The 25,058-nt window shown below is 31.6% G+C and overlaps 1 protein-coding gene across 1 annotated transcript; it reads left to right on the top strand.

Moving 5' to 3' along the window:
- The first annotated feature begins 94 nt into the window (after positions 1 to 94).
- LOC145324129 (uncharacterized) lies at positions 95 to 16,317 on the top strand. The gene is made up of 11 exons (XM_080166753.1): positions 95 to 134; positions 711 to 781; positions 6,535 to 6,600; positions 7,949 to 8,009; positions 9,430 to 9,458; positions 9,941 to 10,009; positions 10,593 to 10,748; positions 11,248 to 11,335; positions 12,628 to 12,718; positions 14,123 to 14,183; positions 16,030 to 16,317. Exons 1-11 carry the CDS (start codon positions 95 to 97, stop codon positions 16,243 to 16,245), a joined length of 948 nt encoding a protein of 315 aa, XP_080022879.1. The 3' UTR covers positions 16,246 to 16,317.
- Positions 16,318 to 25,058: the final 8,741 nt, after the last annotated feature.

Genomic DNA, 25,058 nt, shown 5'->3' with positions numbered 1-25,058 from the left:
ACCAGTAAGATGGCCTCCATATTTACAAACAAGAGCCCTAACACTAGAGGTAAGGTATACAATACACTGCAGACATACTTAGTACCCTAGTAAGATGGCCTCCATATTTACAAACAAGAGCTCTAACACTAGAGGTAAGGTATATATACTACAGACATACTTAGTACACTAGTAAGATGGCCTCCATATTTACAAACAAGAGCTCTAACACTAGAGGTAAGGTATAGATACTGCAGACATACTTAGTACACCAGTAAATTGGCCTCCATATTTACAAACAAGAGCTCTAACACTAGAGGTATGGTTTAGATACTACATACATACTTAGTACACCAGTAAGATAAATTCCATATTTACAAACAAGAGCTCTAACACTAGAGGTATGGTTTAGATACTACATACATACTTAGTACACCAGTAAGATAAATTCCATATTTACAAACAAGAGCTCTAACACTAGAGGTAAGGTATAGATACTGCAGACACCCTTAGTACACCAGTAAGATATTTACAAACAAGAGCTCTAACACTAGAGGTAAGGTAGAGATACTGTAGACATACTTAATACACTAGTAAGATGGTCTCCATATTTACAAAATAGAGCTCTAATACTAGAGGTAAGGTATAGATACTGCAGACATACTTAGTACACCAGAAAGATGTCCTCCATATTTACAAACAAGAGCTCTAACACTAGAGGTAAGGCATAGATACTGCAGACATACTTAGTACACCAGTAAGATGGCCTCCATATTTACAAACAAGAGCTCTAACACTAGAGGTAAGGTAGAGATAATGCAGACATACTTAGTACACTAGTAAGATGGCCTCAATATTTACAAACAAGAGCTCTAACACTATAAGTAAGGTAGAGATACTGCAGACATACTTAGCACACCAGTAAGATAGTATCCATATACTGGCGTTTACGAGATATTTATACACACACACACAAATAGAGCTTACTACAGGGTGTTTCAATAGAAACGTTTTTTTTTAAATCTTAATTATGCATAGAAAGTAAAAACATTATATAAAATGCTTTATATATTTGGAAAACCTATTCTGGGACCTTTATGTTTCAAAAATTTAAAAATTATTTTTTCAACAAACTATGCCTTAAAAACCGGTTTTTCCAAAGACCTTATTTTTGAAGATTTACAGATTTAAAGATTGTGGAAAAAATGTTCACATTTTTAAAATTCAAATTGCGCGGCTTGTATTAATAGTAGAAAAACTTTATGTATATCGTTGGAATTGTCATAAACTCTATTTTTTGGAAATATAAGTGCCATTTTTGTGCTATTTGTAGTTTAGGAGCTACGTGATAAAATGTTCCAACTTACTTAAAACTTTTCAACCTTTCTCACAATTTTCAACGTAGCTCCTAAACTACAAATAGGACAAAAATGGCACTTATATTTCCAAAAAATAGAGTTTATGACAATTCTAACGATATGCATGGCGTTTTTCTACTATTAATACAAGCCGCGCAATTTGAATTTTAAAAATGTGAACATTTTTTCCACAACCTGAAATCCCTAAATCTTCAAAAATAAGGCCCTTGGAAAAACCGGTTTTTAAGGCATGATTTATTGAAAAAATCATTTTCAAATATTTGAAACATAAATGTCCCAAAATAGGTTTTCAAAATATATAAAGCATTTTATATAATTGTTATATTTTCTATGCATAATTAAGATTTGAAAAAAGACGTTTCTATTGAAACACCCTGTACTTTACAGAATAAGATATTAAATTAAAGAATGCTTTGTTTTGGTTTTAATGTTAATTGAAAAACAGTTATTCATCAGGGATATAAAGGGATGAGACAATGGCCAAAAAAATTATATAAAACCCCAATGATGGTACACAAAATTAATTACAATTAGTGTTTGAAATTATAAAACACTTAACCTAATGAACCAATCGTAAACCCCCCAAAGTTGTTAAGCTAACAAATAATAACTTATAAAACTTTGTGGACTAGTGTAATAAACAATTCAATGTCCCCTCCCTCCCCGAGTTATTCATTTAACTTAATATCTCCTGTTTTAAATTGAAAATAGCAGTACAACTTAAACTAAATGGATTATTGTTTTCCGCTAATTTTGAGGTTTCCAAAATTTCTTTATTTACATACATACATTTTTACACAATATTATAAGGACGATAATACACTTAGAGGCGAAGGCAATTCAAAAGATATATTAGGTTTAGACAACAGACTTTAAGTTCAGAAATCTTTAGGTCATGAAATTGTTTATTTATATTTAAGAACACTATACTTTTATACTATTGACTCGCCGTAAAACCTCTAGAGTATCCGCTCTAAGATAAATTTGTGGTAAGGGTAATTTAGATTGAGGTTTTTTAGGTTTGTTCTATTCAATCTTTCCCCTTCTCTTACTCAAAATAGCCATATACATGACCGGTACCAACTTTCTTAAAATCCTTATTAAAGTAACATAATTTCTGTCTGTATGTCTGTACCTAAGGATCTCTCTAACTGCTGCACCAATATAATTATTATTTACAGTGCAGGTTCTCATAACTCCTAGGAAGGTTTATAGCTATTCATATTCAACCACCCACGACCTCTGTGCCCCCAAGAGGCCTCTAGGGGCGTAGCCACTTGCTTGTATATAAATCGATTCAATGATCTACGAAATCTTAAAGGGCTTACAGCAACTTTTAGTATATTTTGAACTTTATAAATTAATTGTTAATAAGGAAAATCTTTACTCTTATAAAGTTTACTTTCTATGGAATATAAAAAGAGTAAACTTCCTCATAAGTTTTCACACCAAAACTTTGATCAAATCAAGGGCGTGCGAGGAGAGGGTGAAGGGCAGCTGTTCAACCGCTTTCCTCTAAATTTTCATAGTGTTTTTAAGGCCTACAGGGACACTTTAAAAAACAAAGGAGGGTGTTGACCAACCAACTAAAATATTAGTTTAAAAATATTTTTGTTAGGAGGGGATCTATATCTTTTCAAAGGGTGTTGTATCTTCCACCAAAAGAAAATAAACTTTACTGTGTAGTAGCTTGATCTTTTTGTAGAGACACACTGAAAAACAGACAAACATCCTGTTACTTTTTATATAGATTCCTGAAATTTACTAACAACCCAAAAGGCAGAACCTTGAACTTATAATACATATACACGCCAGTAATTAAGCATTCCCCATTTATGATTTCTATGCACGCACCTAGATCAAATCAACTCTTTTTTGTTTGAGTCGTTGACCTAACTAAGGATAAGACCAATTTTGAGCTTGCAGACCTCAGAGAGGACAGGGATGTAGCAATGTAAGAAAAATTGTATACAGAGATATTTTTGTATCATACAAATTTTTAGATTAAAAAATTTATCTTCTTTGTTAAAAAAAAGATTTTTTTTCAAATTAGTATATGGAAATATTTTTTTCCTTTGGGCTTATTTCTCTTGAGGTTGGTGGTGCTCTCACCCTAAATAGTTATAATCCTTCTCAGGACCTATAGAAGCTTTGGGAATAGTCCCTTTCGTAACATCGCCCCATAAGAGGCGATTCGTCGTATTTTAAAAATGGCTTTTTATAAACCCCGAACCACTTCATTATGCAATCTATATTTTGCTGGATATTTTGTCTATGGTAGTCCATAAGTGTACAGCTTTACAGTACATTGTTTCTATTTGTTAAAGCAACACGTATGATAAAAGAAAAAGATTCTTTTTAAAGTAAAATGCTTATATATCAATTGAAATCTATATTTTTTTTTTTTTTACTGATCCACTTCATTATGCAAATCAAAATAAAATCAATGGGAAAACGTTTGTTTTGCACTTTTCTCCACTTTTCAAAATTGATTATGATAAAATAACAATTTTTAAAGGGATTTATGCATTAATTATAATGAAAAACAGTTTAAGGTAGATTTTAATGATTTTTCTAACTAATAAATAATTTTAAAAAAGAAATTATATTCCTATCACTTTAGAGGACAGCTGCTGACCCCCAGTCTTATGGATGAAGCTAAATACATGTTAAAAATAAAAATAACCCTCAAAAATATACAAAAATGTTTTTTGATGTGTTAAAAAAATCCATTTTAAAATCTTGATTTTGAGGACGATGGCCTTTAAGATGCTCTTACTGGTGGGGATGGTGAGCTAAATGTTATCAAAGTGCATGCCCATAATGAATACTTATATATTGAACTATGGTCCAATTTTTGTAGTCATAGCAGCCTCCAGCCAAGCAATATTAAAAAAGAAAAAAAATACAATTTTAATTACTAAAATTCATAAAGTAATTAATGTAGTTTTTTGATAATGGTTATGTTTCATGTCGTGAGGCTCTATTGGAGGCTGCTATGACTACAAAAAATGGTACATAGGTTAATAGACAAGTTGTTGTAATAGTCATGTACTTAGATAACATTTGGCTCACCATCACCACCAGTAAGAACATCTTTAAGGCCATCATCCTCAAAATAAAGATTTTAAAATGGATTTTTTTAACACATCAAAAAACATTTTTGTGTACATTTGAGGGTTATTTTTATCTTTAACATGTATTTAGCTTCATCCATAAGACTGGGGGTCAGCAGCTGTCCTCTAAAGTGATAGGGATTGAATTTCATTTTTAAAATTATCTATTAGTTAGAAAAATCATTAAAATCTACCTTAAACTGTTTTTCATTATAATTAATGCATAAATCCCTAAAAAAATTGTTATTTTATCATAATCAATTTTGAAAAGTGGAGAAAAGTGCAAAACAAACGTTTTCCCATTGATTTTATTTTGATTTGCATAATGAAGTGGATCAGTAGAAAATCAAAAAATATAGATTTTAATTGATATATAAGCATTTTACTTTAAAAAGAATCTTTTTCTTTTATCATACGTGTTGCTTTAACAAATAGAAACAATGTACTGTAAAACTGTATACTTATGGACTGCCATAGACAAAATATCCAGGAAAATATAGATTGCATAATGAAGTGGTTCGGGGTTTAGGTTATTTAAGGTTAGGTTAGGTTATATTGGGTTAGGTGATTGCCCCACAGGGTTAGGTTATTGGCCCCGCAGGTTTAGAGCCCCCCGCAGGGGCTAGAAATAGGAGAAAAGCTACTGTGAAAAATACGAAGAATCGCCCACTAAGGTGCGATGTTACGAAATGGACTATACCCGAAGCTTTATATATCGGTGCAGCGGTTAGTAAAGATCCTTCTCTATACGCACAAACATAAATAGATAGACACACATTCTATTATTGTTTTACTAGAATGTTATATCCCTATTATCCCTGAAAGATTCGTCCTAGTTTGCAACACCAAGAAGAAATAGTGTTTGTATTACCCACCAAAAGTTATTAAATATAAAAAAATCTAGTTTTAGAACAATAGGATCATTCTATTAGCTAAAAAATATGCAAGGCCGTTCGTTGTTCGTTATGTTGCTTTTCGTATTTTGATTGGTTAGTTAAAACTTGCAATTGTAAAACAATCATTCTAACATTACGGATGGATTAATATTGAAACATTGAAAATTAGTTTAAAATCGATGATAAAATTCGAACATGCTTAGATTAACAATAAGAGCTTAACTTACATACGAAAGGGCTACTTTGAGGAACTAATTATAAAAATTTTAAAACACAAATTTATTTCTTACTTATTAATTAAATTAAGGACTTAATTTTCTCAAGTAGGGAGGGGACATTGTTTAATTTTATTACACTAGTCCCCAAAGATTAAAAATAATGTTTTCTTATTCATTGGCTGAACAATTCTGGGGAGTTTTATTGAATTTGATTGGTTGGTGCATTAGGTTGAGTGTCCAAACGTTTCAAACGCTCATTGTAATCAACAAAAGGGATATTTATATGTATCATCATTGTGGATATACATCAATCAATTGGTCATTGTCTTATCCCTTTAGGTTTCTTGTTCAACATTGTATGATAGCACCCAAGAAATGTGGCAAACGTTGGCCAGGCCAAATATTAATCATGTTTGTTCAGTCTTATGTTTACTTTCATTCACAGAATACTGATGCTTTACAGGGATATAAAGGGATAAGACAATGGCTGCTATATTGATGCACATCCCCAATGATGATACACAAAATTACCCCTTTTTTGTAGATTACAATTATTGGCTGTAACCAACTTACTTAACCTTTATGAACCAACCAACCAAAATTCAAGAAAAATCCCCAAAGTGTTAAGCCAACGAATAAGAAAACGTTATTACAAAATATTAGGGACTAGTGTAAGAAACATAATATTGTCAAACATTGAAAGGGACATTCATTCTTCTGGAAAATTTGTATATGTTTTTGAAAGCCTCTTATTTAGGATTGGTCCGTCCGTCTGGATTGGGAGCTTTGAATATTAGCAAATAGAGTCAAAAATATTAACACATGCAAGTCGCTGCAAAAGAGCAGAAAGCAATTTGCTTGCAGACGAATAGGTCTCCATCACCTGATCGAGGTGGTTATCTAAAATAATTATCTATACCTATTCATTTACTGTATTATTTTTCAGCCGACAGGAGCGCCGAGTATACAGCATACCGTAGTGGCAAATCCTCCAAATTTACAAATAAATCAGGTATGATTCAGGGATACTTAGACAATGGAAGATAAATTTATGTATTTCCCCAATGATGATAAACCAAATTACCACTTCCGAGATTAAAATTATTGGTTAGATGATTCAACACAACTAGATTGGAACCAACCAATTACAACTCAACTAATGTACCCAAAGTTTTTGATAACGAGTTTGTAAAACTTTAGGTACCAGTGTAATTTACAGTCCAATTATCTCCCCTTCCTAGGTATGACTAACGAAGGAGACATTGGACTGACAACCAAAGATTTATATTTACCTTCCCTCATTTGGGTAGTTTTATTTAATATTGATTGGTTTGTTCCAACTACCAGTGTCCAAACTTTCTAATCTAATGTATGTTTAATTTGCAGAATTGGTAATTTTGTTTTTATTGATTTGGGTTTTGTACAACAATTGAACATTTAAATCCATTTCATATATATTTTATAAATAGATTTTTGATATTTAGTTATTAGCATCAAATCACAGAAAGCTTTCCGCTGATATTAAAAATAAAATCATAGAATTAATACCAGTTTTATTACCCTCGAAGGGCAGAAAATTAAGCAAAATGTATTTTAAAATGTTTCAATTAATTTAGCTTATCAAATATTTTTTTAATTGACCCTATCTTTAGACCCTTGTATCCTTTTAATTTGTCTATATATATTTGATATAATGGATGTTGTCATACTTGTTAAACTATCAATTTGCTTGTTTAATAATAAGGTTGTGTAACATAGTTATGTAAGGCTTTCCATTAAATTTATTAAATTATTATATGTGCCTGTTTAACAATTAACTTCAGTGGTAGATTAACTATCCTATTATACCAAGTAGTAAGGTTTTTTTTATGTCAAGTTTAAGATTTCAATAACTGATTGAGTTCTCATTTATAAGGAAGCTACTCATAGGTCACGGAAGGGTTTTAGGCTGTTTTAATTTTAAAAATCATTGGAAATGTTTAAGGCTATTTTTATGTCTCCTATCTACCAATGTGAATACAGAGCCCCCTAGATGCTAGGGGCGTAGCCGCTAGTTTCATTTAAAGCCCTTATTCAAAAGACTTTTGTAGCTTTTCTTTTTGGTAACGAAGCTATTCCCTTATTTTTTTCCATCGGTCCGTCAGTCCGTAGCCGTTTAGGGGTATTTCTCGGCAGTTTTTTTAAAAAAAAAGAATGATGACTGATTTTTTTAAAGAAAAGACTGTATATTTCCATCTATGATTTATTTGTGCTTTGCTACTTATTTATATTGTCATCCTTGTTATTTTCTAAATCATATATGCATTTTGATATAAAAATATTCCAGACGGGCATAAAGGTTTATGTTTATTTAATTTCAGGGAATTACGATAACACATGTTGGAGATTATGGAATACACAAGAGTCCGAGAAAACTTTTAGGAATATATTCTTATTTACCATCATAAAAAAAAACTTTTTAGTAGCAAAACTACTCTTTGATACTGCTTGTTAGTCTGTCTGTCTGTTTTTCTTTCTGTACATTCTTCCTTCTGATTGTCTGTAATTCTTTCTGTCCATCCGTCTGTCTGTCTCTCTTTCTGTCTCTCCATTCTTCTGTTAGTTTTTCTATTTGTCGGTCGTTCTTTCTGTCTGTCCTTCTATCTGTCTGTCCCTCCGTCTGTCTGTCTCTCCATTATTCTGTTAGTTTTCTATTTGTCTGTCGTTCTTTCTGTCTGTCCCTCCTCCTGTCTGTCTCTCTATCTGTCTCTCCATTCTTCTGTCAGTTTTTCTATTTGTCTGTCGTTCTTTCTGTCTGTCCTTCTATCTATCTGTCCCTCCGTCTGTCTGTCTCTCCATTCTTCTGTTAGTTTTCTATTTGTCTGTCGTTCTTTCTGTCTGTCCCTCCTCCTGTCTGTCTCTCTTTCTGTCTCTCCATTCTTCTGTCAGTTTTTCTATTTGTCTGTCGTTATTTTTGTCTGTCCTTCTATCTATCTGTCCCTCCGTCTGTCTGTCTCTCCATTCTTCTGTTAGTTTTCTATTTGTCTGTCCTTCTATTTGTCTGTCCCTCCTCCTGTCTGTCTCTCTTTCTGTCTCTCCATTCTTCTGTCAGTTTTTCTATTTGTCTGTCCTTCTATCTATCTGTCCCTCCGTCTGTCTGTCTCTCCATTCTTCTGTCAGTTTTTCTATTTGTCTGTCGTTCTTTTTGTCTGTTCCTCCTCCTGTCTGTCTCTCTTTCTGTCTCTCCATTCTTCTGTCAGTTTTTCTATTTGTCTGTCGTTCTTTCTGTCTGTCCTTCTATCTGTCTGTCCCTCTGTCAGTCTGTATCTCCATTCTTCTGTTAATTTTTCTATTTGTCTGTCCTTCTATTTGTCTGTCCCTCCTTCTGTCTTTTACTTCTTCTGTAAAACCCTATTTCTACCATATGTTTGTTTTCTCTCTCCTATTTATTTTACTCTTTTACTTCAACTAAAATCCATTAATTAAGTTAAAATATCTCGATTTATCTCTCACTATCTTTTAAACTATTAGATGTAATTGTTCTTGTCCTCAAAATGAAACTTCTTATTGGAGCAGCTAATCCAAAACTAGGGTATGTTAGTACATCTGTTTTGTAAAATTGGTGATGTTAAATAATGTAATAGAAGCAGAATGGGAAAGGCAGTTTGTACTGTTTTAATGAGCTTGTGTAATAAAAGAAAACTTAAAGTGAATATTATTTTCATTATTCATAAAAAAAGGTACAATCATATTTTTCCCCAAAAAAAATATTTTCTTGATAAATATTTTTTTACTAATTGACTTAACTAATAATTAATTAAATAATATATTTTTGTGGTAAACAAGATTTATATTTTTTTAGAAACTTTATATTATGATAACACTCCTAAGGTAAGAGTTTTTTAATAACTTTTTAGAAGCAAAGCTACACTATAGTTCCAGTTTTCTGCAGTCTGAATGTGTGTTTGCATTTACGTTTAACGATAGTGATTTGTTCATAGCTTAAAACCACGTAAATGTATATACCCTAAAAGCACAACAATATGTGTAATGTATGGTCGTAAGGGCACTTTGCAATAAGCAGCTATATTCCCATGGCCTTCTAAGGGCTCTTGAGGGAAAGGTAGGGTTCTTAACCTCTGCCCATTTTCAAACAGAAAAGGTAATATTTTTTTTCCGGGGGGACTTTTTTTAATTAGATGGAAATCACTTTTTGAATAATGATGGTACCCCTAGAATAGTTAGGAACCTCCATTTGACCTATGAGAAGCTACATTGTAAAGGAGAATCATATCAGTCCAGCGATTAGCGATATCCTTAGATACAGAAAAAAAACCTTACTAGATTATCTGCGCCACAAATTATTATTTTAGTGTGCTACCCAATATCGAGAAGAAGTTCAAGAGATCGTAGAGGAACAATGTACTGAACAAAATCCAGAGGTTAGTATCTCATTTTATAAATTGTCTGCTAGGTATTGATGATGTTGTAAGGTTGAAGATTTTTTTGAAATTAAAAAGAATTTAAGAATTAAAAAGATGGTGCTCTATAATAGTTTCTACCTGTCTGCCTATTATTATTCGAAGTTTCCTATACTCTTCTCCCCGATCACTTCACTTCCCTTAAATTCCCCTTTCCTCCTATAAATCACTTTCTTTTGTCCTCTATATTTTTGTTTAAACAACTTCAACAAATTCAACCCCCTTCACGCAATCTAAATTTTAGTAATTTGTTAACAAAAAATGCTTTGTTTAAGTCAAATAAATTATTTTTGCTCTTTACCTGGATGACCCTGCCAAGTTTGCTATCATCCTGTGCCTGCCAGGATAGAAATATTCCAAAACAATTCAACTCTCAATTATATGTCATTCCCATATTTAAAAAGTTATAGCCCTCTGTCTTTCACACACAGAAAATGAGATAAAGAAATAATGTAGGGAGGGAGGCACCCAACTTCCCCTCCCTCCCGTCTATCCGACCGTTTGGGGTTTAATTTTATTTCTAACATTATTCTTTTATTCACAGGATTGTAACTGTTCATGTCCTCCAAGCCTGTGTGCCTACCAGAACCCCTATACAACTACTGCCTGCAAGCCTTCAGAAACAGTGAACAGGAGGCTTAAGAGATGTGCCATTGTCTATCAGGAGAAATGCTTTGACAAATATGAAACTGAATATAAGGTTAGGTTTGTGTTGTGTAAAGAAAGCCAAGGACTAATAGGTTAAAATAACTGAGATAGAGGCAGTCGAAAAAAGAAAGAATAAGAGATAAAAAGATATAGAGAAAAAAAGAAAAAGAGATATTTACCAATGTATATAGAATATATGAAAAGTGTGAGTGATTTTCATACACACTGATAATAATATGCTACTTTCAGCTGGCTAATACAATATTCTCCATACACTCCCCTCATACTGTAGGAGAGAACTGTAACATATAAATAAGGACCTTTCTAACAACCTGAGTTGACGACAAAGTTTTCTCTGTCGCAATATCAATGCATTCTATATCCATTCATCTACCCAAATAGTAGAATGGCAAATCAAAAGTTGTGAGAGTTACATTGAGTTACAAAAGACAGTAGTGCATATAGTACTAAAACCATAAGGTTGGTTATTACCGCATCGTATTACAGACAATTTTCCACGAAAATTAAACTAAGAAATAATTTATTTTCAGGATGAATGTAGTAAAACCTATGAAGACTTGTGTACAACAATAACTGTTACTAAATATGTCAAGAATTGTCAAGAAGAATATCCACCAGGAAATAAATACTTTCAATACCTCTAATACAACTCTATTATTGGCATGAATTAAGTATAACTCTTTGTCAATATGCCTAATATTTATAGGAATCCAAAAAAATATTAATTTCAAAAAAGCTTAATAATATCACAATTGTCAGTACATTTTCTTTGCTTTCTATGTTATATTTTGTCCGAATTCTGAGGTGGATTCTTAAAAAACTTGTGTCTCACTAAAAATTATTTGCCTCACTAAAATTAGTGAGGCTCGCTAAAAATTTAGAGAGGATAATTTTGCCTCACTATTTCAATGATGCAGTGAGCCAAAAGTTTTTACAGAATTCACCTCAGGAATATTTAGAAAATTTTATGGCGGTTTCCCTTAAAGTACCTAGTCGAGTACGATATCCCAATCCTTTACTCTTATTTTTAAATAAATTGAATAAAAATGATGGGGGAATTAGTTTTTCGTGTGTTTAGGTATAAAAACATCCCCTGCATTAATTTTGGATTTATAATAAAAAATAATTTGGAGGTGAGTTTCTATGCTCGCTAGGAACCTTGATGTAAAGTAAAGCACAGTGCGTAAGAAGGTGCTTTGACTTCTGTGTCAGAACCTAAATAGGGACATAGTGCATTTCATTACCCTAGGTTAGGTAACTTCATTTCACTTTTCAATAAAATCTAAAATGCAGCCGTGTTTGAGAAAATTAGATTTGAAATTTTCAAGTTCAATTTTCATCCCCTAGGAGTAACGGCATAATCATGACAAGAAAAGCAAAGACTATTTATTTAAAATTTTGAACAAGTTTGCTTTTATAAAGTTCTTCCTAAAACCACTCCTGAGGTGAGTTGATTCATGGCCATTTTTATCAGTTGTTTTGCTAAGGTCACGGAAATTCAGCCTTAAATAAATCATATATAGAGAGGTTTTATGAAAGACTTTATAAAAACAAAGTTGTTCAAAATTTTAAATAAATAATCTTTGCTTTTCTTGTCATAAAAATGCGGTAACTTCTAGGGGATGAAAATTGAACTTGAAATTTTCAAATCTATTTTTCTCAAAAACGGCTGCATTTTAGATTTTATTGAAAATTGAAATTAAGTTACCTAACCTAGGGTAATAAAATGCACTATGTCCTAATTTAGGTTCTGACACAAAAGTCAAAGCACCTTCGAACGCACTGTGAATAGTTTCAAAAATATATTTAGCGATTAGACCTAACACAACTTACACATATACAGCCGCTTGACATATGAATGGACATTTTTTCCAAATATGATAAAATAATTAAAGTATTTTACTGCTCAGAGTGTAATGGTCTGTATGTTCCCTGTAACGCTGTACCACATCTAGTCTGCTCCTCTGTACCTGTCACTAAGTTGGTGGATAAATGTACCAGGTCGACTTTTGATCTTTTTATAAGTGATGCTACAATTTAACATGTCGTTTTTGCCTTTTTTTTTCTTTTCTCTCTCTCTCTCTCTCTCTCTCTCTCTTTCTTTTTCATATTTCTCCTTCTATTTCTCGCTATCTATCTCTTTTATCTTTATTAATCTATAAATTTTAGTCTTTTTCAAACGAAGCCATACTATAACAGTTCGTTTCTGTCTTTTTGTCTCTTATGCTTAAAATTCAAGTTTTCTATATATTTCTGATATCTCTCTCTGATTCTGTTTTTCTTTCTCTCTCTTTCTCTCTCTTTCTCTCTCTCTCTCTCTCTCTTTATCTATCTATCTTTCTCTATCTCTCTTTCTCTCTCTCTCTCTCTCTTAACCCTTAACAGTCGGGCCCCTTGCCGCACCTTAATCAGTCGGGGGGGGGGGGCGTTCAACGCCCCCCCTCATTATCTCAGTTCCTATTAGAGCTAGAGGGCTAAAAAATTTTGTGCAAGTCCCCTGTGTTATGGTGAATTTCCGACCTTAAGTAAGTCAAGGTCAATTTCCGCTTCCTTCACCCTTTTATTTAACAACCTTTGTTTTTAGGTCCTTTTTTACTTAAAAATGTCAAACGGCTGTAATTTTTTATTTTTAAAACTAGAAGAAATTTTTTTTTGCAGAAAATGTTTATTTTTATTTAAATTTTATAATTGAAATATCAAAACATAAGTTTCAGCGGCCGCAGCTGTACTTGGCAGCTGCCAGCCGCCGCAGTCGGCGGTCGGCGGGAAAACGGCGGCGGATCTTTATGAAATTTTAATACATTATGTAGACATGTAAAAAAAGCTTAAGTTTAAAATTTGAAGTCTCTAAGTCAAAATTTGCGGCCACAGGAGCATTTTAAAGATTTCTGGAGACCTGGAGGATCAGGACCTGCAGGATTATACCTGGAACCTGAAATTGACTTGAACACCTGTATTTAATATGAGAATGTACTACTAGAGGATATTTTAGTATTTTGGTAAGATAAAATGCTTTGTTTAAGTCAAAAACAAATTTTTGTTCATTACCTGGATGACCCTGCCAGGTTTGCTGGCATCCTGTGCCCGCCAGGATGGAGATATTCAAAAAATTCCAACTCTCAGTTATGTGTCCTACCCATACTTAAAAAGTCAAGCAGTTTGGGCTCTTTATCTTTCACACACAGAAAATGAGATAGAAAAAACCGGATGGGGGGGCGTTCAACGCCCCCCCCCGACCGTTAAGGGTTAATATCTTTCATTTAATATCTCTAAGTTTTTCCCCTTCTATCTATCTTTCTTTTTCTCTCTCTCTATCTTTTGATCAACATTATTTACCTTGTTTTTCATTACGTTGATTTAAAATTTAGCTGACCACGCATTTCTGATATTTTTGTTGTTTTCCAGTGTGCCTAAACATTCATGTAAGAGAATAACAATCAGAACACCAAGACAATTCTGCCACAAGGTATAAATACACAGGGATCTAAAGGGATAAGAGAATGTCAGATAGATTGATGCATATCTCCAATGATGATACACAAAATTACCCCTTCTATAGATTACAATTAGTGGTTTAGATGTTAAGTCAACAAAGATGAAAACGTATTTTAAAAAATTTGGGGACTAATGAAATAAACATCACAATGTTCCCTTCCTAACTGACATGAAGTAGAGATCCTTGGTGCTCTTGAAAGAAGTGGGTGGAGTTGTAGTTAATTCTTCTTACATTAAACTTCAGCCTTGGGAGGAGTAACGTTCACTCCACTGAAAGAGCTATAAACATTTCCTGGACCCAAAAGAAGCTTCACTGTAAAGGAGAACTATATCAGTGAAATAGTTATCGAGACATCCTGTTACTTTATATTACCAATTTGTGTTCAATAGATATCTTTTTATGTATTGGATATATTTAGAGCAACATGAACATTTTACACTTTTATTTCAGTAACTTCAAATATTAGGGAAGATAGACAATTTAGTTAGGCAAAAATATAGTTTACACACATTTCCTTTAATAACTATTTTTAAAGAGATTTTATAAGGTTAATGCTCTTATCATATCATTACATGCCTAATTGATCCCAAAATTGCACTAATTGAGCAAGCCCAATTAAAAGGCTATAAAGCACTGATGTAAAAGTATAAATTAATTACAACTAATTACCACAATACTGCATTCTAATGCAATAAGATTTTCTCTTTCTGCAACAACTTTATATCCTATTAATTTTGCAGGAATTAATGGCATTGAGAATCAGGTTTAATTATATCCTTATAAAAAAGTAATTGCATAAAAAAATACTTGAATACAGAATACTGCTTCAGGACATAATTATATTTTTAGGACTTCATTATGAAGATGTTTTGCTTATTGTATTATACCTTGTTGTTCTAGAAATTAATACCTCTGAAATCACATGAATAGGATAAAGATATAATACAAAAATGTTGTCAAAACCCGCATGTTTTAAATAAACATATGGGCTTTCTGGAAACGATAATAGTATTGATACAATTTCTTAATCGTACCCATCTGTTTTAGGAATCATCATGCAATTCTAACATGCTTATAAGTACGGACAGACAATAATTAAAGAAAAACTTCGCTGTTAAAAAGGCAACTGAATAGGACTACAGCTACTTTTGCTAAGTGACTAAAACCTTGCATTCCTGTAAATTTGCAGATGATTAGAGATGTGCAATTGATACTATTATTAAGCAATATGTCTTTTACATCTTTATACATCATTAGTTATCAATTATTTCATATTGTAATTGTGATTTCTCTCACATGGTTAAAGCATAAAGTTCATTGCTATTTCGTTCTTGATCCTGTTTAACACACTAGCTGTTGCGCCCCTAACATCAAGGACTCCGTAATTTAATTGGACTGGGGCACAACATATATCCTAAAACTATCCTTATTAAATACAAAATAGCCTAAAACCCCCCTAGGACATATATGAAGCTTCCCCTAAGAGAAGAACTCAATAAGTTTAGTTTTTAATAAAATCTTAGGTTTTAGAAAAAAAACTTACTACTTCATTTAATAGAATAAAGTCATTATATTTAGAAATAAACACTTCATCTTTTACCAAAAGTACCTGGTAAAAATCAGGGATTTAAGGGATAAGACTAAGGACGATAAATTGATATATTTATCAAATTACGTACTCTTCTGTTGATTAAATAATTGGTGAAAAGTTTAAACGCTTCTAACTAATGATAACTTTGTTATACATCATTGGGTATCAATATAATTTACAAACCAATGTTCCATTACTTATATTAAGCATTTATTTCTTTTGTAGGTGCCATCAAAGAGGTGTAAATCAGTGCCGACTCCCCAGTACTATCCTAGTCAAAAATGCAAAGAGTCCAACTCCACTGGTGAACAATCATGCAAAGAGCTTCTAGAATGCAAGTCACAATGTGAAAGTTGTCTGAGTAGAAGTAGAACCAAATCTTGCCATAATGTAACTAAACTTGTCAATGTTAAAGTTCCTGAAGTAGTTTGTCAAAGTTAACTTATATTTTTATTAATAAATTATGATTCACTAATATTAAATACAGTCTGATTCTCTAATTAAAAGATTTCTTTACTCCTTTGAGAGCAACAGAAATTAATCATTGATATTTATATTTATTTCCTTGGTAAATTTTATAAGAGAAAATTAAATTTTTAAAACTTGTTCTTTTAAAATAGTCAATAGATTTGCAAGTCTACATTTAAATTTTTGAAAGTCAAGAATCAACACAAAGAACTAGTGACTGGGACTTTTAATTTACATAATTAAAAGTAGTTTGAGCCTTTAAAAATATAATCTGTCTGAAATGAATGTTACAGTATCTTAGGTTTTCAATGTACAACTTACAAAGGCCTGAAATTGGTCATTCAAAAAGTCTGCATATTACAAACTAGAGGCGGCGTTCTAAAATTATCCCGCTATTGGCTAGATTGAATATTAATCTTTTTCCTCCATTTGCCCATATCTGAATATTAATCTTTTTCTTCCATTGTCCAATCCCTGAATATCAACCCAACTACAAACTTCCCTTTCCTTCCGTCTTTTTAAAATTTCATTATCTTTATTTAAAACCGTATTTAAAATTTTGTCTCTCTTTCTTTAAAATATTTTAGGATCCTAGTGTTTTTTGTTTCAAATTATCGTCCTGAAAGGGTTAAAATGTTAAGCTAAATGTTAAATTTTAGTTTAATTATTAAACACATTATGGACGCATCGCTAGTATTAAATTATTTTAAAACCAAGTTTTCTTTAATTTACTATTTTAGAAATTTAAATTTTCCATTTTATGAATAGAAATATAATACTTTAATATAATTCAAATGGCAACATGAAATAAAAAAAAATAATTTATTCTTCATAGAGTAAAATAATGGGTCTTATTGTTCTGGTCAATGAGAGTTTATAATGGATTATTGGAGCACTATGAGTATCAAACACTCTACTATTGGAAGATTCGAGCTCATTTATAGACGTTTATTTCCTATATAGATCTGTCATGGATCTTGATGCAATAAAGCAAGCCGTTTTATAAAAAATCTGTCGAAAATAATTCATAAGGTAAAAAACAGAAAAAGTAATCGCTCATATAGGTATAGAATAAAAGAATGTCTTTTATTTTACAGGGTGTCATGAATTATTTTTAGGCGTTTTTCCTCGAAGTGCTTAGTCCAGCTCAAAAAAAAACATCCTTAATTAATTTGAAACAAATAAAGGAGTGGTAATTTTTCGTTTGTTTCCATATTACTTTATATCAGGTGAGTTTATGTTGGATATTTGGTAATCTCGCCGGGTTACGGCACTTAAGGTATAGACAGCTCTTTTTTCATTTTTTTATTTCATATTTATTCTTATTTTTATATATCAAAATCAGTTATCAAATTCATATAAGTCATAGATTTTCTGCAATTAAAGATAAACATACGATTGTTACAATAGTCTTTAAAAATGATTTAAAAATTAAACAGTCACCCTATATTTTGATGAATTTGCATATTACTCATAATATAGAAAAATCTGCAGAGTTGAAAATATGGATCCTTTGTCTATTTCAAGGAGATATTATGTAAGCTACAGATTTGTGACAATGGGTGTAGAATATTAATGGATATTATGACAGGGGAAAAATTGACATCAATTTCGCTTGCTATCAACTCGTTTATTGGTCAGTTCGTACATTCAGTAGAAGAAGAGGGTATGTGGTAAAGGGAATGGAATAATGGGGGAATCGTTATTTTAGCCCGTTGCAAGTTACACTTTATTAGAGAACATAAATATATAAATTGTAAGATCCAAGTAATTATCTATTTTTGTGAAAAAAAGTCAAATTTGCAATTTTTATATAAAATCAGCTTCTGAAGTATGTCTTGCCTTAGGTATTTTTATACTGAATTTTCCCTTAATTAACCATACTGTATTTATAAATGTTTTCATTGTTTACTAAAAAAATCATTATTGTAGAAATATTCCCCGTCCAATAATTGAATTATCCTTGTCTTATTCTTAAATATTTGTACGAAGACCAGGGATCTTAAGGGATAAGACAATGGATGGTAAATCAATGTACATCCCTTTCCCCAATAATGTAAACATGATTTCCCCTTCTGTAGATTAAAATTATTGACTTAGAAGATTTGGAATCAACCATTCACAATTCAATAAAAAATCCCAAGTTTTTGATCAAACAAGCAAAAAACATTAAAACTTTGTGTACCAGTGTAATTTTTAGTCCTCCCTGCATGAAGAAGACAGTCTCTAGCCTTCCGGAATTATATAAATATGTATGCTGGGGCTGGCAAAAATACCAACCTTCTAAGAACTCCAATTTGGTAAATTTGAAAAAGTTAGATAGTTTTTCAAGTAAGACATTCTCCAAAGAAGGCAGGCATGGTTTTGTCAAATCAAGTGTGAAACTTGTTGCTGACTATAATAAAGATACCTCCCCCCCCCTCCTACTGGATGAAAGAACTAACTAGTATATGATATCCATGTTAGCAACCCAAAGTGACGGCAATTTTTCCATTGTCATAATATCCTCGTACATTCTATATCCCCTAGCGGCTTAGCTCCTAGCCTCTAGGGGCTTTGCCCCAAGACGTAATTTACCTCAAGAAAATAGCCTAAAACCACCACAGGACATGTAGGTATATTCCCAGAAGAGTAGAATAAAATCGATTCAGTGGTTACCGGGATCTTAAGAGCCAGATGGACAGACAGACAGACATCATTCTACTTTGTATTATAGATTACTACATTCTATTTACTATTGACAGTTGCTGTTTAGCCTTGCACCAATTTTGAGCCATATCAAATTCCGCGACGGGCACTTCAACAACAAGATCAAAGCAAACGCGTTGGGGCGGTGAAATTCAAGGTTTTGTCGACAGGTTTATTCGTTGTTTTGTGTGCTCTTTAATCAAACTATAATTCAGGTGTGTTTAATAATTAACATATCTGAAACGGCTAAGTTTTATTAATATTAACAAAACAAATATTTAATTATTATCTTAGTTCGATTTAGCTTGAAAACTTTTATTAATATAGATTCCAATGTTTTATGTCGACTATTTAAAAGTAGCGACATGCTTTATAGGAGCCAATATGTCTTATAAAGTTCGACATTATTACTAGTTTTATTTTAATGTAATGCCAACACAAAATTGTTTATGAAAAGACACATTTCAAATAATTTTTGTTATCAAATTTATATATTTCCTTGGCGTGGGGTTAAGTGTTTTATCCTATTTAGACAAAAGGGATTTTACTGTTCAGTATTCACCACTAACATGCTGATTTTTATCTCTAAAATAAACATTTTTAAGTATTTGGTTGGGGGAAATTAAGTGTGCTTGCTACATAAGGGGAATAACAATGGAAGGATTTTAAAACTTAAAACAAATATGTATAAAAAAAAGTTTTGTAAAGAAGTTGTATCAACTTTTTCACTTTTTATTTAAGATAGCTAGCCGGCTCTTTTAGTAAGTAGTAGATGTAAAATTTTTCATAGAATTCAGATATGCAATTGGTTTTTTTGTAGACCTCTTATTTTTTAAGTAATTTAAGTTTTTTTTTTAAATAATTAAGTCGGTTTTAAGGTACTAAAACGCAACAAAATAAAAGAAGAAAAGGGCCAGTATGAACAAAAATAGTAAGATCTTTAATTTGACACCTTACTTTTAAAATTCTGTTAAGTAATTATTGAAAAAATCTATTTTGTTAACCTCGGATTAATCAAAACTTTGAAATTAAAAATATCCTCTCACAGGCATAAAAAGTATGTGTTCATATATACTTTTAGAATGATAAAAATAATACGAATCCAGTCTAAGCAAAATTGAAAAACTTTTATAAAACTAAAATAAAAAATATAAGTTTATTTTAAGAATCATAATTTTTGGCTTTAAAGGGTTAGCTTGAATAAAACCTGAATAAAACCTAAACAAAAGACAATGCAATGTAGCAGATATTTTTTAAACACAAGAAACAATAATGTATTTTTAATTGCATTGTTTTGAAGTTTATAAACAGACTGATGCATATTTGTTCATAATTTTTCATTCTTTACATGTTCTGTAATATCACTATATTTATTGTAGTATCTATTGTATATATTGTATGAACGTTCTCATTTTTTTTTGGTAATTCTATTGGTTAACTTTATAGGTTAAGCTTTGCGATTCGTCAATTTTCGCGATTTGTGATTGGCTAGTTTAGTAGTTACAATTCTTAAAATAAACTTTTTATTTTTTTTATTTTTTATTACAATTTTTTTAAACTTTTTCAATTTTGCTTAGAATGGATTCGTAATATTTTTCTGATTCTAAAGGTTTATATGAACCCATATTTTTTATGTCTGTTTGATAAAATATTTAGGTTTAAAGTTTTTATTAAACCGAGATTAAAAAAATTGATTTTTTCAATAATTACTCAACAGAATTTTAAAAGTAAGGTGTCAAATTAAAGATCTTACTATTTTTGTTCATACTGGCCATTTTCTTCTTTTATTTTGTTGCTTTTTAGTACCTTAAAACCGACTTAATTATTTTTTTTTAAAACTTAAATTATTTTAAAAAAGAGAGGTCTACAAAAAAAACGATTGCATATCTGAATTCTATGAAAAATTTTACATCTACTACTTACTAAAAGAGCCGGCTAGCTATCTTAAATAAAAAGTGAAAAAGTTGATACACCTTCTTTACAAGATTGGGAAAAAAATTAAATCAAGATATTCCATGCAGATTTTTTTCTTTTCCATGTAAAGAATTGATATAAAAACAACAATAATGCCACTTAATAATCACTTTTTTAGTATTAGTCAGAATTAGGGTTGGGCTGGATATTTTTTTGGCCGGATACTGGATACCGGAAATCCGGCTAATTTCAAATGCCGGATATCCGGCCAACGCCGGATATCCGGCAAATATCCGGTTATCCGGCCAAATTGCCGGATATCCGGCCGGATAACCGGCCAAATTGCCGGATATCCGGCCGGATAACCGGCCAAATTACTACATATTAAAGTATCAAAAAAGGATATAGTCCCTTTCGTAGCAACGCACCTTAAGGGGCGATTCATTGTATTTTTAAAATTGCTTTTAATAGGTTATTTTAGGACATGAAAGGGACTATACCCACAAAAAAAATTCTTAATAAACTGTTGTTTTATATTATAATAGCGGTTGCGTCCCTAGTATCTAGGGATATTAGAAGGGATACAAATGTCCAGAAAAATAACTTAAAACCTTACAACGACTTTTTTATAAAAATTAAACAGCCTAAAACCACCTTGGGACCTATAAGAAGCTTCACTCTAAAGGAGAACCATATCAGCAGTTAGCAAGAACCTTCGCTACAGACAAAAAAGCTTACTTCTTTATATAATAGGAGGATAAAAATAAGGTTAGAACTTAAAAATTAAGTAACTATTAAATGATCTGTCTACTTAGCAAATAAATCTAATTAACTATTACTACCCTCAATCTGTAACATCAACCCCTAACGGTTGGAGGATGGGCGGGGAGGTGGCGTTTAATGCCTGCCCCCCCCCCCCTCTGTTAAAGGACTATAACTGAGTGACTTTCGAAATATGGGTATGACACATAACTGAGAGTTAAAATTTTTTTAATACCTCCTTCCTGGCGGGCACAGGATGCCAGCAAATCTGGTAAGGTCATTCAGGTAAAAAGTAAAAATATTTTTTACTTAACAAAGCATTTTATTATCTAATTATCTAATACTAAAATATTCTATTGTCGTACATCCTCATGTGTAATGTTGGTGTTCAAGTCGATTTCAGGTTCCAGGTATAATCCTGCAAATCCTGAACCTCCAGGTCTCCAGAAATCTTTAAACGGTTCCTGTGACCGCAAATTTTTACTTGAAGATTTTAAATTTTAAACTTAGGTTTTTTTTATATATCTTCATGACATATTACAATTTCATAAAATCCGTTGTCGTTTACCTGCAAACCGTCGGTTTGCGGCTGGCAGCTGCCAAGTACAGCTGCCACCACCAAAAAATTATGTCTTGAGATTTCTAATATAAAATTTACATAAAGATAAACATATTCAGAAAAAATTGTTCTTCTAGCTTCAATAATAAGAAAATTCAGCCATTTAAGATTTAAAAAAAACAGAGATTTTTGTTGTAAAATATAAAAGATTATATTGCCGGATATCCGGCCGGATAGTTTCAATATCCGGTATCCGGCCACACCGGATATCCGGCCCAACCCTAGTCAGAATATTAGATTCCAAATCTTAATATTGGTATTTAAGCCATGCAATAAAAGACACAATGAATATGTTAAAGAAGGTTTCGTGATTTTTAAGTTCATATTACCTCTACTTTTCTGTGACCTTTGAACATTTGTTTTATAATTCATCCATTATTTTTGTGCTTTACTATGTTGTCATTTTTAAACCTTTGATTGAGAATGATTACAGATTTTGATTAAAATTTTTAAAATGTCAATGTAAAAATGTCCTTTGCTTATCCATTTAACCCTGCTTGGATACCAAATAGTTCTTTTTAAAGTTTAGTCCAGCAAAGTAATTAAGGAGGGGGTAGATGGCATTTATTATGCCTAATGTCACTCACATGCTTACACAAACAGTTTTAAACATACAAGTATTGTAACATCCATTAAAACAAAGTAAAACTTGGAAAAAGAATATAATGATCAAATTGCAAAAAATAGTTCATATGCGTTAACGTTACCTATGTTAATATTACCCGCGACCGTATCTAAACACGTAGCACATTCACATCAATCTATTCGAATTTCTACTTAACACTGCGTCAAAACTAACGACGTTAAAACTAGTACCTACTGCTGCTATGTCAGATGCGCTACATTAATAGCTTTGGGGTCTTGGTTTGCCACAAATCAGGCGCAACTTATTTATATGCACAGTTGGTACTTCAAGATAAAGTACCTGCAATCAAAGAAATTTGTTGGGGGTTACTGCTTAATACACCAGGACAATAAAGGAGAGCCTATCTTCCCTTGGTTATCCTTGGTTGTTGGACCTGACAGCAGTCTTGCCCGTACTAGGTTATTGATGAGGAATCTATGAGACTTGACTTTAACTTCCTTATTCATTTGCTGTTTTTAAATCAAATTTAATGATATAATTATTCTTTTTATTTATCCGTTTCAAATTGAGACACATATTTTCTTCTATAGGGGGAAGGGGGAAGACTTACAGCCATATTGACAAACTGACCCTAATTATATGAAAGCCGTGCTTTAAAAAGTTTTCTAATTATAAGAAGTTAAACTAATTACAGATTAAAGTTTTTAGATAAGAAAGTATTCATTTACCATCTCATCCCCCTAATTATCTATAGTACAAAGTAGAATGATGTATGTCTTTCTGTCCGTCTGTATCTTAAGATCTCGGTAACCACTGATCTGATCGTATTCTACTCTTCAGGGAATATACCTACTGGTCCTGTGTGGGTTTTAGGCTATTTTCTTGGGTGGTGGGACAACCCTGACCCCCCAAAAAACAAAAAAAACTTTTATTTTTATTTTATAAGTATTTTTTCTAGGGGCGATATATCTTGGGAGGGTGGTGGTACCCTCCCCTAAAATAGTTATTAACCCCCAGGACCAATGAGAAGCTACTTGTTAAAGAAGAACCATATCGATTTACCAGTTAGCGATATACTTCGGTAAAGATAGACAGATAGAGATCCTGTTACTTTTATATAAGGATTAAATATTCAGGTTTTGAACTATTATAGAGCTGCAACGATTTCTAAATCATATCTTACTGTTGAAAAATCACCATGCATCGTTTAAAATTACACAATTCTTGCATGTCTAATAAAAATAACAAAAATAACTTTAAATCAATTTTGTTTTCTATAGAAATCTTGCAAAGATCAGCTGTATACCAACAGGCGCTATATTTTTTGATTTAAACTCTAATCAATTTTATACTTTTAAAAACTTAAAATTTCCCTAAATCCTGTAAGTGTATGCGAAGTTAAATTGCCATTAATTTGTTTCCTGAGCTACATACTGAACAAAATTAAAGGATTGCACAGAAAAACTAGAATTTTAATTCCAAAATGTTGTGCAATTGTAATTGGATAGGAAAAGTTCTTTTGTAATTTAAAATATAGTTTTTAATTAAATCCAATGCTTTGTTTAATTCAAAACAATAATCTATAAACTTAATCTTAGATGTGTCGTCTTTAGCCTATTGGGGAAGGTGGGTAGGGTAAGAAACTAACTAAAATCACGCCAAGATATTCAAAAAGCTTTTATGAAAAGTTCAAACAAATCGGACCAGCAATTCCCGTGGGCTTCAGATAATGAAACCTTTTGACTGTATAACCTTTTGATAATAAGCTTGTTATCTATTTTTAAAATTTCTTTACAAAAATATTCTCCTAAAAAATTTATAATTAAAGCTAGAAAGGGCTTTACTCATAAAAAAATGTTTCTATGTATCAATATTGAAAATATCTATATAATATGTCTTCTCTGTAAACTATAAATATCACTTAAAATATAAATCTATTTATTTTGAATAGATAAATTTGTCTTAAAAGAATCAAATGCTCTTCTTAGATCATAAAATCAATATTAAAGATAACCACAATAAAAATATATTATAGATCTTCTTTAGATGTCACAAATAACACATTTTAATCTGTTTTAAATAATACAATCTGTCTTGAAAGAATCAAATGCTCTTCTTAAATCATAAAATAGATATTAAAGATAACTACAATAGAACTTTGTAATATGTAATATTTCTTCTATATATGAACAATATGATATCCCAAACAATTGACAT

This window comes from Acartia tonsa, chromosome 7 (assembly GCF_053477335.1).
Source record: "Acartia tonsa isolate MP-2025a chromosome 7, ASM5347733v1, whole genome shotgun sequence".
Classification (NCBI taxonomy): Eukaryota; Metazoa; Arthropoda; class Copepoda; order Calanoida; family Acartiidae; genus Acartia; species Acartia tonsa.
Note: the sequence above shows the minus strand (reverse complement) of the source record. Positions and strands in the feature narration are given on the sequence as shown.

Bases quoted from the DNA above. Each gene is read 5' to 3' on its own strand.
- LOC145324129 (XM_080166753.1), top strand. From the start codon at position 95: ATGGCCTCCATATTTACAAACAAGAGCTCTAACACTAGAG. The intron at 6,601-7,948 runs GTATGATTCAGG...ATTTAATTTCAG, and splicing joins CAAATTTACAAATAAATCAG to GGAATTACGATAACACATGT. The intron at 10,749-11,247 runs GTTAGGTTTGTG...ATTTATTTTCAG, and splicing joins AATATGAAACTGAATATAAG to GATGAATGTAGTAAAACCTA.